This window comes from Asparagus officinalis, chromosome 1 (assembly GCF_001876935.1).
Source record: "Asparagus officinalis chromosome 1, Aspof.V1, whole genome shotgun sequence".
In the NCBI taxonomy this organism is placed as follows: Eukaryota; Viridiplantae; Streptophyta; class Magnoliopsida; order Asparagales; family Asparagaceae; genus Asparagus; species Asparagus officinalis.
Window position 1 is genome coordinate 125,789,968 of NC_033794.1, and position 12,603 is coordinate 125,802,570.

At 36.4% G+C, this 12,603-nt stretch overlaps 1 protein-coding gene across 2 annotated transcripts in view; it reads right to left on the minus strand.

The window, feature by feature from the left end:
* The window catches only part of LOC109832570 (putative exosome complex component rrp40), a 21,714-nt gene extending 10,715 nt beyond the window's left edge, over positions 1 to 10,999 (minus strand). The window contains exons 1-6 of one of the 2 annotated variants that reach the window (XM_020399957.1): positions 10,894 to 10,999; positions 10,720 to 10,794; positions 10,156 to 10,242; positions 7,105 to 7,161; positions 5,909 to 6,001; positions 3,596 to 3,668 (exon numbers count right to left, since the gene is read on the minus strand). In XM_020399957.1, coding sequence (XP_020255546.1) covers positions 3,596 to 3,668; positions 5,909 to 6,001; positions 7,105 to 7,161; positions 10,156 to 10,242; positions 10,720 to 10,794; positions 10,894 to 10,947 — 439 coding nt within the window. In that variant the 5' untranslated portion in view covers positions 10,948 to 10,999. The remainder of the gene's footprint in view (positions 1 to 3,595; positions 3,669 to 5,908; positions 6,002 to 7,104; positions 7,162 to 10,155; positions 10,243 to 10,719; positions 10,795 to 10,893) is intronic. The other variant, XM_020400030.1, reaches the window with a different exon arrangement.

The window sequence follows — 12,603 nt, forward strand, 5'->3', positions numbered from 1 at the left end:
CTAATCACCAATTAGCTCATTGTAATATCCCACTTTCAAAAAATTGACTCATAATAATAATTCCCCAAGTTCTAGCGAAAATGCTCTGATTAATTAGCACCCACTTAAGATGATTCCTACAAGGATTAAGAGATAGAATTCAATTAGGATTTTCAATTAGGAGATAAGATTGGTCATTTAAATTATTTAAAATTAGAGGATAAGTTTTACACTAGGTTTAGACTACACGATTGAATTAACAGGTCATCCAAAGCCTAATGGTTTTTAACTATTTTGGGCCTTTTAACATAAATAATATCAACTAGGGGTAAGCAAACGGTTCGTTCGACCAGTTGTAATCAATTTCAATCAAACCGATACTGAACCGAACCGCGTTATTTTGGTTTAGTTCAGTCGGTTGTTCAGGTTGTTACATGTTCGGCAGGAAAAAACAACATGAAGGACAAAGACTAGATTAGTCCATGAACCTGATGCTCTCCCATCACTTCAAAAATATAAAAAAGTAAGATAGAAGGAAGATTGACGATTGGAGTAGAATAGAAGTGAAACAAAAGATTGAGAAGTTAAATTATGTTAATGGTTTCTTTTACTATTTGGGAAAAGTCTTGAATGGGAAAAATACACTATTATAAATAGTGGCACTAATAGCATTAGCGGTCCATTCATACTACGCTATCACCCAATAGCAGTAACATATTGCGAAATATGCGCTTTTCGCTCACAAAAACAGCCAATAGCGCACCATAGCGCGAATAGCAAGCAATTACGGGCAAAATCCACTTTTTAACCGCTATTTAAAAGCGGTTTGAGGTTTATTTTTTTAAAATTAAACCTGACCCGTAACTATTGCATCACACCGCCTCCCACGGCCTGTAGCACCTTCCTCGCACCTCTTCTCACCGTGAGCTCCTCCTACTGCAGCCATCTCACTGCTCAACTCATCTTCTCGAAGACGATGACTCTTTGACTCCTCCAGTCGTCTTCGGTATTATGTAATGGTTACATATCTATTTCATGTTTAAGATCTCTTTAAATCATCAATTATGTAGATTTTCTAGATTTTTCTTTAATTTTTCTTATTTTTTAAATATTTATACATATCTAAATTAGACCGCTATTTTATTTTGCGCTTTTTACCATTAATTTGTTGTAATAGCCCCAAATAGACTTAGTAATGCCTCACTGCTACGCGACGCTATCCACTATCAATAACCTTGTAAAAATATGATGAGTGGGCCCCACTCTCATTGTACTTCACATAAAATTGACTAGAAACAACTTTGTCAGTAGCAACCAACACCACATAGGAGTGGCGAGTCCGTCTACATGCAAAGAATTTTTTATTGCTAGTGGGCGATGAAATTTTTTTTTGCTGAGTTTAAATTGTACAAGGTGGGTTCGAGTGGATACCGAATTGAAGAAGTTTGATCTGCCCCGCACCAAGTTCAGAACAAAAAAACGAACCAAACTACCCAAAATCGGATGGTTCGGTTAGTTTATTCAATTCAAACCATAGTTTGATCAGTCCCAAGATTAACTAATAGTTATATTTATAACTTATCTAATAATATGAAACTCTACTAAGCATTAGAGAATAGCAATGGTATTTATACTCATATATTGGGTCAAGGTCTCACAGTCACATATAGGTTTAAGATTATAGGCCTTATGAGCAATTATGAAATTGAGGGAGATTTTTGTGCAATAATGCACACCAATATTGGATGGCTACAAATGCTACGGGTCTAGAGAGATGAGGGTTTATGCAAATATAAGTTAGGATTACATATAATTGCATAGTATTTAATTAGTGTTAAGTTTATATAAGAGTTTGATTAGAATTAGATTATGACTAAGTAAAAGGCAAGATAATTGATTTAAACTTATGTGAAAAAAGATACATGATAGAATTAAGATTAGAAGATAAGACTTGCGTATTTAAATTAATTATTCATAGTTAGGGCATAAACTTATAGATATCTATTTTGCACGCACGCACATACATATGAAGTCTGGTAATGAATAAACTAATGCATTATCTAATATCTGTTCGTACTTGTACCACTATATAGCGATGAGGTCTCACAATATATATACATGTAATGTAAAAGTAAGGAGTCACTTATGTCACAAAATCACTTGCTTTTTAAAAAGGGAATCAAATCACTTATTATTACTTCCTAAATGTTGTGCGTGTATAAACTAGCGAATTCCTATTAAATGTTTACTATAGTGATCTTGTTTGGAATATAAAGACCAAACACTCATGTCAGATTTTTTTTTTTTTTGGAGGGGTGGGGGGAGCAGTCTTCCGAGATCAATGGCAACGATGCGTCTATGTATTTTATTGGGAAGATTAGAGTACTGATAAATATACTGCTCGATTGTCACATTCAGATCCACCATATTTTCGGTCACATGGCGTGACAACAACAAACTATTACGAAAAGAGAGACAAAAGAAAGATTGAACAATAATCAATAAAGAAGTTCAAATAACAACATATAACTTTACATTATCAGCTTCTGATTACCCAAATCCCACATTCTCCCTTTCTCTAAAAAAATTAAGAACATGTACTTTTAAGTATCAAAACTAAAAGCGGTGGTTTAAGCAAATCAATCTTGTCCAACAAAAGAAAACTAAAAGATAACAAATGTTTCCTTTAAAATTGTTTACAGAAAATCTTCTTGATCAGTTTGGATACTATATGGATAAGGAGAATTTTAGTTTAAGGATGCCAAATATCAAACACTAAAGATTCGGTAACAAAAACCAATATTTCTTTCTCATATAGCTCAACTTAGGAACATCCAACCAAACCACTACAACTAGTTTACATGGAAGTAGCGGTAAACAGTAAGGTTGGTTACATTCATAGTAGCGGTAAACAGTAAGGTTGGTTACATTCATATTTTATTTTATAGGTTTCCTGCACCTGCAGATTTTAGATGCTCTAGGCTGCATATGGGTGGGTTTTGTTTCTGATTCTCACAAGCGTCTGTGATGATTTTGAGAGGATATAACTATCATCATCTATTAAACCTTTTTTCCTTCTCTTTTCTCTCTTGTTAGTGTAGTGTAGACATTCACAGAATACATTAGGCTGCATATGGGTTTGTGTTTAACACCTGGTTCGTGGATTTCAGAGAGGTCTCACATAGCATCATTAGAGAGTACCTCTTTCTCTCACCTCCATGCACATGATAATAGGTAGGTTTCTTCATTGTTATAGGAAAATTCATATATCATTCAGCAAGGTCATAATAACATAGACATGTTTCTCATATTAAAAAAAAACCCCACTGGTTCGTGTCAGTTTCAATTTGCTCTTCTATTACCAAACATTTGGATATAGCAGGAGCTAGTAATATGCTTATGATAAGATAATAAATATAACAAGCTGAAGCCAATAAAATATGTCCACCACAACCTAGAAAGGATAGGTAAAAAGAGAAAGGTCTAACCACTAGAGATGGCAGGCAATGCCCTACACTATTAATTGCCTGTTCTGTGATATCAACGTATGATTTTGTCATGGCAAAAAATCTAAGATAGAACGTGTAGTTAAAAAGGAAAGGAAGGAAAAAAGTACCATCAGTGCAAGAAAGCTCCGCATTCATGCCGCTATTAGCTTTAACTACCCGCACATAAAGAAGACTACCGACCTACAGTAGCAATAACTGATGCATAAAAGATACTGAGGAGAAGTTATTGCGGAAAAGGCAGAAATAATAAGAGTGACATTATCTAAAAAAGAAACACTCCATCAAAAAACAAAATTTAAAAAATAGGAACTTCATATATGCAAATTTCCCAATGGTTTAAGGGCAATCTAGCACACATCGTAAACTAATTGTCTACAAAATTACCCACCTTGACATGTATTTATGTTTACTGAACAACGGTGCACATAATCATAGATGTAGGCTTTATATCTTTACATCTCTAAATCTAAAGATTCAATCTTTCCATGCTAAATGAGGCCAAAAAGCTTCCAAGGTAAAGATAGATTCTTCACAACTCTTTCCTAGGTGGAAAAATAACAGTTCAAGGGGTTACTGCAAGGGGTTTCAATGAAGTAAAGGGGATTCAATTAATACTTATCATAAAACTGCACACCAAACGGAATATTCCAACCTTTTTCTTTTAATAATGGCATTCTAAATACCCAGCATCTAGATATGGCCTCACGCTACTGCAAGAGGTTACTTGCTACTACCAAATTCCCTCACTAATGTAGGACCAAACCTTTACGTCCTGGACACCGAAGGTCGTTTGAACCTCAGGATTCTACACGGAAGGCCTCTCAGAATGAAGCCTCTAGAGTGACATGTCTCATCCAAACACTGTCTCGATACGCTGACAAAAGGAGTATGAAAGTTTAGAACTTATGTAACCTTCAAGTCACCCAAAGCCTTAGAATTTATCCTGAGTATTACGAACTTGTTTGCTACGCATTTAACTATGAAAATAGGAATTTATGAGGATTGCTGTCTTCCTTTGCCGATGCACTCTTCTCACCCACTTGTAGTCAACTTAACTTCAAAAAGTTCAAATCACAACTCCCACATTTCAAGGATTTCAAAATGTGAAGTTCATCAAGGTAAGACAAAGATGATGAACGCAATAGTTTATTTCTCGCAACAATTTAAACAAGAACAATTTTTCAAAACCGACCGAATTTTTTTTTTTTAAATCGACTTTTTTTTTATCAAAATCGACCCGGTTTTGTGATTAGCAGGCTAATCACTATCCTAAATAGTCGGGGTTGGCAACCCCGACTATTTAGGATAGTGATTAACCTGCTAATCACCATTTAATTAGGGTTTAACACCCTCCTAAATAGTCGGGGTTGCCAACCCCGACTATTTAGGATAGTGATTAACCTGCTAATCACAAAACCGGGGCGATTTTGATAAATAAATAAAAAACGGTTGATTTTGAAAAAAAAAAAATTCGGTCGGTTTTGAAAATTTGTTCTTTAAACAACTACTATCTATGAGTGTGCTAAACCATTCTCTTTAAGTCCACCGGTTAATTTAGAAAGTTTCTAGGTTCCTTGGCTTTTCCATTTTACTTGTTAATTTGTTTGTCTTGTTTTAATCTGATTAGAGTATAAATGACAAATCCTACTACGTACTGCGCTTTAACAATAAACCTCAGAAACCGGACACAAAACACTTTCTATTAGAAAATCTTCCTGTAATTTACAGATTTATAGAATTATAAAAAGATAGTGCAACTATTTTGACCCTGCAAAGATGTGTGTAACTAGATTCCTGAATCCTTATAATGCAGCCTAGACCATTCCCTTGTAGCTAGCCACAGACCAACTCTTTTTCACTCTAAAGCAGTTTAGTAATTGAACCATATCCTGCAAGTCAAGGTAAAAATGTTGTTCTAAGGTCTGAATGTCTGATTATAAATGTAGGTTCAGTTATACCTTATACTTCTCTAGCAAATAAAACCCTATTCAAGTATCTGAAAGCGTCTTGCAATGCGATCCTAAGGGGAGGGAGGCAAATTAGGACAATGGTTGTTTTTATATTTATAACTGTATGTTTACATGCATTATAATTATTACTATTGAAAGACCAGCTCAAAGATAAGAGGCAGACAACCATATATAGCTATGAAGACATGTTTTTTCAGCAGTGCTTATTATGAAAGAAGATAATTAAGATGCCCTTGAGTGCAATGCCATATGAAGCAGCTGAATCTCAAACATACAATTTAGCTAGAAGAGCACAAGAGTTTTCTGGAAAGCAATAAATAAAGGTATGCTTTCTGGCATATGCTACAGGTATCTGCTCTAACCATTTACTAATAGTATAAAAACCAATATTGAAAGTTCATAAAGGCCAGAAATGGTCTCTTAGAACGCTTTAGATCCAAAAAGTGATACCTCAAATTTTGGTATATTTCTTCTAGTTCCTCCTTCAAATGCAAGTACTGGTAAAAATGCCAAAGAAGGTCCTTTTATGTCAATCAGAAAGTTCTGGAGAAACAATGATATTCAGTGTCAAATTCAAAGGCACAAGTTTCAGGTTATGTAAAATTGCAATACAAAAGAAAGTTTGCTTGATCGTATTTCATTCACATATAAGACAATTTTAAAAAAAATGTGGCCAGAGAACATGTGCCAAATGCATTGCATCCAAGTCATTAATGATGAATTATGAAGAAGTTACAATAGTAAAGATCACTAGTAAAGATCACATTAGGCTGCTCAGGACACCAAGTGAGCAATAGCTAGAAGCAAAAAGTTTGTAGATTGGATAAGACTATTTGAAAATGAAAAGTAAACATGATATTGTGCTAAGGTATGATGTTGATGTAGAATAGGACAAAGAAAGTATAGCCACAAATGATGATTGTCAATCAAAGAGAAGATACGACACTTATCAGAGCTGGAGAAACATAGTGCAGATAGGTGACGTGATGGTGATGTAAAGGCTTTTGTGATGGAGGTGTATTAGGGAGAGAAACTATAGATGATAATAATTATACATGAAACCATCATCCAGACATTTCTCCTTTTATGATGGTGTTGTATTTAGAAGAGAAAGTGTTGATGGTAATAAAACTAGTTATACTTAAACCATCATCCAGACAGATTCCTTGAAAACAAGCTGGCATGTAACAAGACTGAAAAGCCATGAAAGAATGAGAAAACCAACCAAGAATTTGCAACCACCTTTCTGTCAGAGGCAACCCGCTCATATTTGATGCCAAACTCAAGACACATGATGCACAAAGCTGGAACTCTATAAGGAGGAATAGAGATACTGGCATACTGCAGACACAAGCTATGTGCTTTTAAGATAGGAAAGGGGAGAGTGACCCTTTATACTTTGTATACTTTATAAATGGAGGAATAAATTACATATTAATGGGGATGCTGAAGAAACCTAGAGCTACAACACAGAGTGATACCCAAGAAGGGACCGATATCAGATTCATTAATACTCCTTTATAATAAATCCAAAAGTTCATATGAATTAGAAACAATAAAAAAGGTTTTTTCCAGAATAGTAGTCAAGAGGTAAAGGAAGTAAAACAAAAAAGGTATGACAGTAGATGTGACAGATAGCTACTTACATCAGGTTTGCTGTCAACTACAATACCAAGAATTGCATCTTCCACACAGGGAGCATACTGCATTGATAAAATAAATTGCGCTAAGCAAGCATAAGAAAACAGGAAGAACAAAAGAATGCCAAAAGAAAGGATTTTTGGTATAATTTGCAAAGGTATGACACAATTCTATGAAACAAAATGTACAATTGGAGATATATGGTGCAAAATGACAATTCAAAATTTGGTAAGATGTATGTTAACAAAAGCCATTAATAAATAGAAAGATACAGGAACTCAGCCATAACAAACAAGAAGAAAGCTATAATAAATCTGTAGAGTAAACACCTGAGGTAGCGTTATGGTCCAAGAAACATGATCATAAGCAATGCCATGACACATAGCACACCAAAATTCGATGAGTTGTATGTTAACAACAACTATTAATAATATAAAGATATAGGAATTAACTTAACAAACAGACCATTAGAAAGCTGTAACAAACCTCTTGAATGAATGCCTGAGGTAGAGGTATAGTCCAAGAAACATGATCACAAGCAATGCCATGACGCATAACACACCCAATGGAAAGAGGCATGCTTCACTCAGTCATTTCAGCTTATCAGATATGATATTGATCAGACTAGGGGTATAAACAGGGCAAAATTCTCATATTGGCTCAAACAGTTGTGCTTTATCCTGAGAGCAATAAACCTCAAGACCTCACCAAAACTATTATTCCTATTCTTTCTGTCTATTTCTTTCTTAATTTTTGCATCTATTTCCAGATCACTTTCTTCATAGTTCATACATTAATTTGTAATCAATGTATTAAATATCGGCCGATATATCGTTGTATTGGCCGATATATCGGTTTTGATGCCCTTCCGATACAATAGTTATGAAAAAAATTATCATTTTCTGATTTTTACCATTTTTTTCCGATACATCGGAAATATCGGTTAATATTGACTAATATCCAAATGAAAAAGGTTATTGAGTTTGGGTTTGGTTTTAGTTCCCACTAGACCTAAAAACTTAATAACTTCCCGAACCCAAATAGCCTAAATTCCTAGTCAAACTCATATTTCTCCTCCCTCTTTGTCTGGCACTCCAGCTCAAAAATGCTAGGTGATCTCAAGTATGAATCTCTCTCCTCTTGCTCTCAGCTCCTCCTCAGACCCCTCTATCTATCTTCCTCTTCTCTAGTTCTCCTCTCTCACTCCTCCTTAGACCCCTCTCTCTCTTCCTCTCTCCCCCCTCTCTCTCCCTTCTCTTTGTCTTACTCTCTCTCCTCTGTTCATGTCCTCTCTCTCTCTCTCTGACTTCTTCCTATATGTAATGTCTCTAAACGTCGTATATCATTGTTCATGATGTAATTTTTTATGTTTAGAATACATTAAATATATTTTGATTACATATTACAACACATATGAACATCATCTGATATGATACCCCAATATTTTTTACATATCCCCAATATATCCCCAATTTCCGTAATCTGATAAGGATTTTGGCCATCCGATATTTTTGATAGTACATTGTTTGCAATTATTAATTTGTAAAATCTATTCATCCAGATATCACAGTATTGTACTGAACACTTAGGATCTGAGTGCCTCCAGATGCCCCTATCTCAAAGGATCCACTTAGTTGAACAACTTGAACTACATAAAAGGACAAGTTGAGGTGAGCATGAGAAACTTTAATAATGCCATCTCGCACATATGTCATCATTTTTAAGAATCACATCTTGTAACTACGGAACTATAGCATTGGAAAAGAATCTGACAGGCTACTGAAATCTAATATTCAGACATCAAACAGGAAATACTTTATCTCCTTACTACAAGCTGAAAGGGTGATAAAATAACAATAAATGCAAGTGAGCAACCTCCATTAATCAAAATGCACAGGAATTAAAAGAAAATTTCTGACCCAACAGCAAATAGGATACAAGTAAGTTGTTTTAAGTTAAGGGTGATATATGATATAATGATTCCCGAAAAATCAAGCAAGAAAGATATGCCAAAATAAAAACTAGGAAACAAAATCATAATAACTAGATTCTAGAACACAAAAAAGGAAAAAAAAATTACATTACATACAGATGGAACAAAAAAGAAAAAAGATTACAGAAAACATCCTAGTCAAAAGGAAATTGGTGGAGACCGTCAATGAAAGAGCTTAATCTATTTCAAAACTTTTGCTGTGAAACTAGCCCTGGTTTTGCAATCTTTATTAGGGTTCCGCACAAAATAGTAACAGAAAGGAGCAGACAGCATGTTCCAGATCACCAATTAAGAGAAGCTGGTAGATCCCATAATTGAAAAGTGCATAACGAGCTATGTAGAATTAAAATTCCACGAATACTGATTGTATAGAAGGTCTAGAGGAAGTGCTATATACACATCTAGATGAAGCCAGTTAACAACATGTTACTACCTAAGAGAAGTACAATTGTGAATGACAGGCCTCCTGGAGACGACATGCTAGAGGGGGTACTGATACAGCATACTATCTAGAGAAATTGTCTGATAAATCTGCCATTGGATGTATTAGTAACAAGGAACGTCTAAAACAATGGGAGAACAGAAGAACGCAAGTAAATACTAATAAATGTATGTAAAATGGTTACAGTCATTAATTTCAGATATTTCTTCTCTTTAAGGGATATCTATTAGCGCCCTTATGCTACAAAACTTAGTACTCTATTGCTCAGTCAACCAAGATGCAACTGAAGTATCACTATGAGAATGACAGATACAAGGAAAATCTAACGAGGTATTGATGAACGAAAAGGGTGTCCTGGTGTACAAAACATTTAAGAGGCAACTCTACAAGCAATAACAAAAAGGATAAGTTATAATGATTGGATAGCCAGAATTTCAGGTGTGTTATTACGCAAACAAGTTTTTGATATTAAAACAATGCTCAAGTTCATATTGCTTTCCCTTTTGATCATTCAGAGAACTGTTAGGATAAATTTAGAACAAAACAATACGACACAAATAATTTTCGTTGGACAAAAGAAGTTAGAGATCAAAGAGAAGCAAATTATTAAAAATAACCCACTCTCTTTTCGGAGCTCTCAATCCAGTATTTATTTGGCTTCAAGTGCCTCAATTTCCCTGCTTTCATAGACGAAATCGTATCACATTCCTACCCAAAAAAAAGAGACAAAATTTAATGAGCTAATATAATACATGACAAATGCTGCCAAAGACTCCCTATACATGAGTTACAATTTGGAGGGGTTTATTAGTAAGTATTTTGCAACTTTAGAATCATATAGTACTTGAATGTAAAAAACCGATGGTATCTAAGCAATATCAAGAGGACTCCTTTGTTTAGCATCGCAAGCGAGTTTAGGCACCCTTAGAACCTAATTATCTAATTCTAACAGATGTCGGGCAGTCTTCTTTACTTCTGCAATTTCTCTCCATATGAAACTTCTTTTCTTAATATAGTGTTAATTGCCTAATTGTTTCTTTTCTTTTCTAGGTGTTCTTAATTTGTTCGTTACGGAGAGATACTATATCAAATTGCAGAACCAATCACTGATCCAAATCCAAACTTGGAAAATGATACCAAAATCTACAATCATTAACCCTAAACCTAGAAAAATGCAATCCATACCTGACGCAATCCTGCACCTAATTTGATTGTCTGATTCGTTAACTTGGAGAGATCAAGAACAACATCTCCAGGAACCTAAGCATCGAAAAGGAATCAACCAAAACCAATTCATAACAAGGGGGGGGGAAACCATACGAAAACGAGCATTGGAGTGGTGAGTGACTAAATACTCACGACGATTTTTTCGAGTAAGCTCGTAGGATGAGAATTTGAGGAGTCGATCTCCATGTTTTAGGGTTTAGGGTTTTGGCGATTTTTTTCTTCTTTTTTTTGTGGGTGGGTGGGTTCAGGGTATTTTTCGAAGGGGGTGTTATTTAACGGGTGTTTCCGATGTTGGCCAATGAAATCTTCATTTTGGAAGTAGCACGAGGGGCACACCACCAACCCCAACTCCAACAACACCCTCCCTCTCCCTTGCTACAGTACACCGGGTCTCACGTAGGATTTTAAAAATTTAAAATCTCATGTGAGACCCGGTATACTGTAGCAAATAAGAGGGAGGATGTGATTGAAGTTGTGGTTGGTGGTGTGTCTCTATCATTTTCCTTTGGATAAATCCCTCGCATCCTTGAAAATGCTCTTATTATTTTGGGGATTTTTTTTAAATAGACTCTTTTTGAGAAATAATTAGTAAAATCAATCTTTTTATAAAATTATTAGCAAAATCGACATCTTTTAAAAAAAATTGACTTTGCAAAAATTTAGTTTTAAAATACACAGGACTAGTAGTCTCATGTATTAAGTTCTCATTAGTTAAACCTTAAGCGTTTCAGTACAAAGTACGCAAGACAACTATTTTAGTTTAGTTCTGATTAGAGATCATTAATTATACGGGAATAACAATCCCCGCGTATTTTAAAGTCAGTATAAAGAGTCGGTTTTGCTTATCACTTTTTCAAAAATAGTCCTTAAAAAAAACTCTCCTATTAGTTACTTCATGGACAAATTTTGAAAATCGACTTTTTTTAAATTTAATAGGCAAAATCGACCGTATAACAATAAAATGAGCAAAATCGACCCTTTTTTGCACGGGACTGTTAGTCCCGTGCAAAAAAGGTCGCTTCCGCAAAAAAAATTCTCCGGTCCTCAACCCATCCCCTCATTCCCTCTCTCTCTCTCTCCTTCATTAACCCATCCCCTCTCCATCTCTCTCTCCCTCTCCTCCAATCCCACACCAAAAAAAAGACGATCCTGCTAAAAAAATCAAAATCAACCCTCCTCCCCCAAATCCCCCCAACACTCTCCTCCCAAATCCCCCTGCACTGCTGCACCACCAGCACCGACACCTTCACTGGACAGCGGGGGAGGGCTTGGGTGGTGGCGCGGCTCGACGTGGCGGCGGGTGGTAGCATGGTCGGGGCTGAGGGGAACGGAGGACAGCGGCGGCGGCGAGCTGGCGGAGGAGGTGGAGTTGAGTTCACGGCGGCGTCGGGGCTGATGGTGGTGGAGATGATGAGGAGGCGGTGGAGAAGGGGATTGGAGGGAGAGGGGGGCTCGGGTCGGAGCTTGGGCTCAGGGAGGTGGTCGGGTGTAGGTCGAGGAGGTGGGCGCGGCTTGGGCGGCCCGATGGCGATGGAGGAGGGGCGTTTGGGGAATGGAGGAGAGAGAGAAGGGGTGATGGGTTGCTGTTGGGTTTGAGGGAGAGGGAGGAGAGATGGAGAGAGGGAACGGAGATGAGAGAGGGGTCTGGTGTGGTATTGGAGGACCGGAGAATTTTTTTTGCAGAGAGAGAGGGAACGGAGATGAGGGATGGGTTAATGAAGGGGAGAGAGAGAGAGAGAGGGAATGAGGGGATGGGTTGAGGACCGGAGAATTTTTTTTGCGGAAGCGACCTTTTTTGCACGGGACTAGCAGTCCCGTGCAAAAAAGGGTCGATTTTGCTCA